We start from the raw sequence: 4,739 nt of genomic DNA on the forward strand, positions 1-4,739 counted from the left end.
CAAGTACACTAATTAGTATTGGTATCACATTTGCTCTTTTCATTGACCACAACCTGCCCATTTCCCACTTCAAGTCATTATAGTTGTTTATTTTTTCTTCTTTCACATTGATCCTGTTGTCACTGGGGTATGCTATGTCGATTATCATACATGTTCTTTCTTTTTTATCCACCACAACATTGTCCGGTTTCCGATGTCTGGTCGGTTGATCGCACGGGACCATTGCATCCCACAGGATCTTGCAATTCTCATTTTCGATGACTTCTTCTGGAGTTTTGTCATATTACGCATTTGCTCTTTGTAGGTCTTGATTTCCACAGAGCTCTCAATGGATTATTGTTGCCACATTGTCATGGCGTCTTTTGTATTCGCGTTGTGCCAATTTTGGGCATTCGCTAATGATGTGCCATATCGTTTCACCACTCTCACCACACATTCTGCATTTGTCGCTGTCGGTAGTGTTGTCTATACTGCACTTAACATGGTCCTTAACGCTTGTTCTTCAGCTACGCATATGAGTGGTTTTGTCTCTACCTTCAGGTCACTCCTCCTCACCCATAGCCACCGGTTTTCTGTAACCTGTCTTGGCGTTCACATCTCTTGCAAACTGACCGTACATTTATTTTTCTTTCCATGCTTTTTCGTTTTTGGTGTTCATTTCCTGTTTAAATTTTTCTTTCATTACGCAATTTTCAGTTTTGGTGACGCCGGCCTTTGTATATTTCAACAATGGGTCCACGGCATTTTTTATATACCACACTAAGCTGTTTTCCTCTGCTTCGGTAAAGTCCTGGCTATTCTTCCACCCTTTCTTCTGGACAAGTACAGCCTATCGGTGTCACTCTTAGGATGGAAGGCTTCGTGTACTGCCAACAGTTTTCTTCTCTTTGTATCCATTTTCATCACTTCTCTCTTTTACCATTTTATAATTCCAGCTCTATACCGAAGTATGCTATTACCCATGTATTAACTGCTTGGATTTTATTCCATCCGGTCAATCTTGAGCGCAGCACCAACCTTAGTCTTCGGAATTATTTCATCCTTAGTTGCTCTTTCATATCCTTCTCTGTTATCTCGTTAAACTCTAGTATACCAAGGTATTTGTAGCCTTCCGTTTCAACTTGTTTAATCAATTCTGTATTCGGTAATTCTATCCCTGCTACGGACTGTACCTTGCCTTTTCTAAGGTAGACTATTCCATATTTCTTGAGTCCGAATTCCATTCTAATATCAGCACTAAAACAGTAGACCATGTTCACCAAAGAACTCACTCGTGTCTCATCCTTGCTATACAGTTTCAAACCATCCATGAACAGGAGGTGGTTGATTGTTTGCGAGTTTCCCTTTATTTGGTATTCCAGGTTCATTTTCCTAAGTACCAAGGTTAGAGGTGTCATGCAGGGAACGAAAAGCAGTGGAGGTAAACTATCACCATGGAACATCCCTCTTCTGATACCCAGGGTGCCGAAGCTCTTTCCGCAGGATATCAGTTCAATTTTCCACCCAACTATATTTCTCTTAAGGAAACACGTTACATTCCTCGCAATTCCAAACAGATTTAAGCACTCGTTGATCCACGAATGTGAAATCATATAAGCTTTGCGATAGTCAATCCACGCCTTTCCCAAATTTGTTCTTCGTTTATTATCTTGCTTTACCATTTTTTCTATCAGTAATTGGTCTTTGATACCTCTGCATCTCCTTCTACAACCTTTTTGTTCTGTCGGTAATATATTGTTCTCACCAAGAAGTTTGTAGAGTTCTTCTGCAATTCCTCCTGACAGTAACTTCCACTTTAATGGGAGGCAAGAAATTAACCTGTAATTGTCAGCAGCATTTCCTTTTGATACATCTTTCAGACACAACACTGTTCGTCCTTTTATCAACCAGCCCGGGATTTCTTTTTCTCCATTGACCAATGCATTAAATTGCTCTGCGATCAATTTATAGCAACTACTGAACATTTTTACCCAAAATCTCTGTACACCATCAGGTCCTGCTGCTCTCCAGTCGCTTATCTTTTTACTCATATTTCTGATACTGTCTTCTGTGAAGTGTATAGCCTCTTGCTGGGAATAAGAAGCTGTTTGCTTCATTCAGCGATAGTATTATGTTGTTCTTGCTTACTCCATATCTTACCCTTGAAAAGTCGACTTTCATCAGCATCAGGGACTAATCTTTCACGTTTTTATCATCATTAATCTCTTGATAAAATCTACCCACCTGCGTGCGGTGAGTTTAATTATTTGTGCATTGTTGAAAATTGTTAAAGAATATTGATAATTATTATTGTTGAACGTTTAAAAAAAAAGATTATTGTACTACCCATTGTTGGGTATGGAAACAGCCAGCTACGCTGCAGCAGCAGGCAAAAGCCTATCCGCCGACGCAATGCAGATGATTGAAATTAATTTTGATATGAACAAGGTGAAAAAACACAAGGAATTGATTGTAAAGGAGGGAGATTGCCTACGGGTAACACCGCCAAAAGAAGCCACGCAACAAGCGGAAAGGAAAATAACAGTGTATAGAACACTAAATGTTGAAACCAAGAAGATAAAGGTAGTGGCAACAGAAGAAATAGAAGAATGTCTAACTCAAGTAAAAGAGATAACGACATTCTATGCAAGAAGGAGAAAATACGGCACAGTGGAGGTGCGATTTAAAAGCGAAGAAGTGAAAAAGCACTCCACTGTGGCCTTGAGGACAGCAAGGCAGGCGCTCTTGCCAACCTACTGTGGAAGACGTGCTGCAAGGATAAGAATAGCAGAGTGCCCCCGGAGTTGAATGAGGAATAGATGTTGGCAGCTATTATCTTCAATTGTAAAGACGAGGTGGAGGTCATAAGAGTTGAGAGGTCCAGAGAAATCAACTGGTGGGGTTTGGTATTAGAAGTTTTAATCCATGTGACCCTACCAGATTTACACAACATTGCAGAAGAGTTGGTACTCCCCGATGAGACCCGACTGAGAGTCGTGGTGGAGGAGAGACCACCCGTATGTTATAAATGTAGACGTAGGGGACACATACAAGCAAGGTGTCCCCTAAGAGAGGTGAGCGAGGATGTAGTGGTGGAAGAGGAGGCAGCCAGCGGTGGAAGAAGAAATAAAAATGAAGAGACAACAGATAGAAAAAGAGCGAGGGTGGAGTCGCCATCCAAAATCCGACCCTCCCCCCAAAAGAAACCAAAGAAAATGAAGGAATGTAAGAGGTTGCTGGAGAAAGTTGGAGATACGTTAAAGTTAACGCCACCTGCAGAACTGACAAACAATGTAACAAAAAGAACAGCGGTGTTCAAGACAATGAAAATTGCAACGAGAAAGATAGAGATTGCGACAGTGGAGGAAATTGAAGAATGTTTAAAAAGCATAAAAATCTAACAACATTTATAACAAGAGGAAGGAAGTATGCCACCGTGGAGGTACGCTTTGCGACAGAGGAAGAAGCAATTAAACACTCGACAGAGGCAATGAGATCGGAAGAGTGGGTGCTTTTGCCTTCATACTGTGGCAAACATGTGGCCAGAGTACGAGTTGGCAAAGTACCCCCCACCCCCCGAACAAAAAGAAACGTGGTTGATGACAGCCATAATGTTCAACATGAAGGATGGGGCCAAAATATTGAAGGCTACAAGGACGCAAAGAATTAATTACTGGAGATACGGAATTGAGCTCACTATCCAGGCAACGATAGAAGACTTAAATCGAATTGTTGAGGAGATAGTGCTACCCGACGACTTGAGATTGAGAGTGATAGTGGAGGGCAGGCTGCCTATATGTTTTGCATGTGGGGAGAAAGGCCACATGAAGGCGAGGTGCCCACAGAGAGAACAGACGGAGAAGCAGGAGAGCACGAACCAGGTAGTACAGGTGGAGAGGGAAGAAAATACAACGGAGGAAGGATTCACGGTGGTGGAAAGAAAAAGAAGTGGAAGAGTGAGCCCGCCACCAGAGAACCAGAAAAAGAAGAAAGAAGAGGTCGAAATAAAAGCTGCGACCAGAAGGAAGGCAGGTGGTGGAGAAAGAAAGCGAGAAGGTAATTGGAAAGGTGTTCGAGGAGTTACAGAAGGAGGTAACAATACTAAAGACGCCGGTTGTCTCAGCAAAGGAAAAAGATTCGCGAGTGCAACTGTGCGAGGGTGAAATGGAGAGATTGTTCAGAATTGAAAAGGAAAAGACACCAGTAGTGGAAGAAGAAAAGAAAAAAACAAGAAGAGGAAAAAATAAATGGAATTTTGTGACATATGCAAAAAACAAGGAGAGAAAGACGGAGAGAAAAATTGTAAAATTTAAACAGATTATAAGAGGCAAGTTATTCACGGATGTGTACTCCCAGAATGTGAAGACCATAATTGTCGATAAGGACACATACAGGAGACCGACAGACATGTGCGGAGACAAGATTGATCCGCCCGGAGTATTGGTGGAGTTCGACGAACTGCAACTAGTAATTGAGCCAAGAGACTTGGAGCCTTTCATGAGGTATTAAAGAGAAAAAAAAGAGAAAAAAAAAAGAAAAGAAAAAGAAAAGTAAAATTGTTTTCTTAGGGGAAAAAAGGAAAAACAAAGGGGAAAAGGAACAAAAAAGAGAAAAAAAGTAAAAGTGTTTCATGGAAAAAAGATGATTATGAAAAAAAAAAACAATAGAAAGAGTGAACGATGGTAAATAGTGTATATAAACTTTTAAATGGTACTGCATAGGGGTGGGGTCCATGCAGCCATTTCATTTCTTCATTTTTA

The 4,739-nt window shown here is 41.1% G+C and overlaps 1 protein-coding gene across 1 annotated transcript; it reads right to left on the reverse strand.

The window, feature by feature from the left end:
- Positions 1–1,031: 1,031 nt before the first annotated feature.
- Positions 1,032–2,096, reverse strand: LOC149134676 (uncharacterized). The gene has a single exon (XM_089355803.1). It carries the CDS (start codon positions 2,094–2,096, stop codon positions 1,032–1,034), a length of 1,065 nt encoding a protein of 354 aa, XP_089211929.1.
- Between the last annotated feature and the right edge of the window lie 2,643 nt (positions 2,097–4,739).

Source organism: Octopus bimaculoides, chromosome 7 (assembly GCF_046866305.1).
Source record: "Octopus bimaculoides isolate indiv1 chromosome 7, ASM4686630v1, whole genome shotgun sequence".
NCBI lineage: Eukaryota > Metazoa > Mollusca > Cephalopoda > Octopoda > Octopodidae > Octopus > Octopus bimaculoides.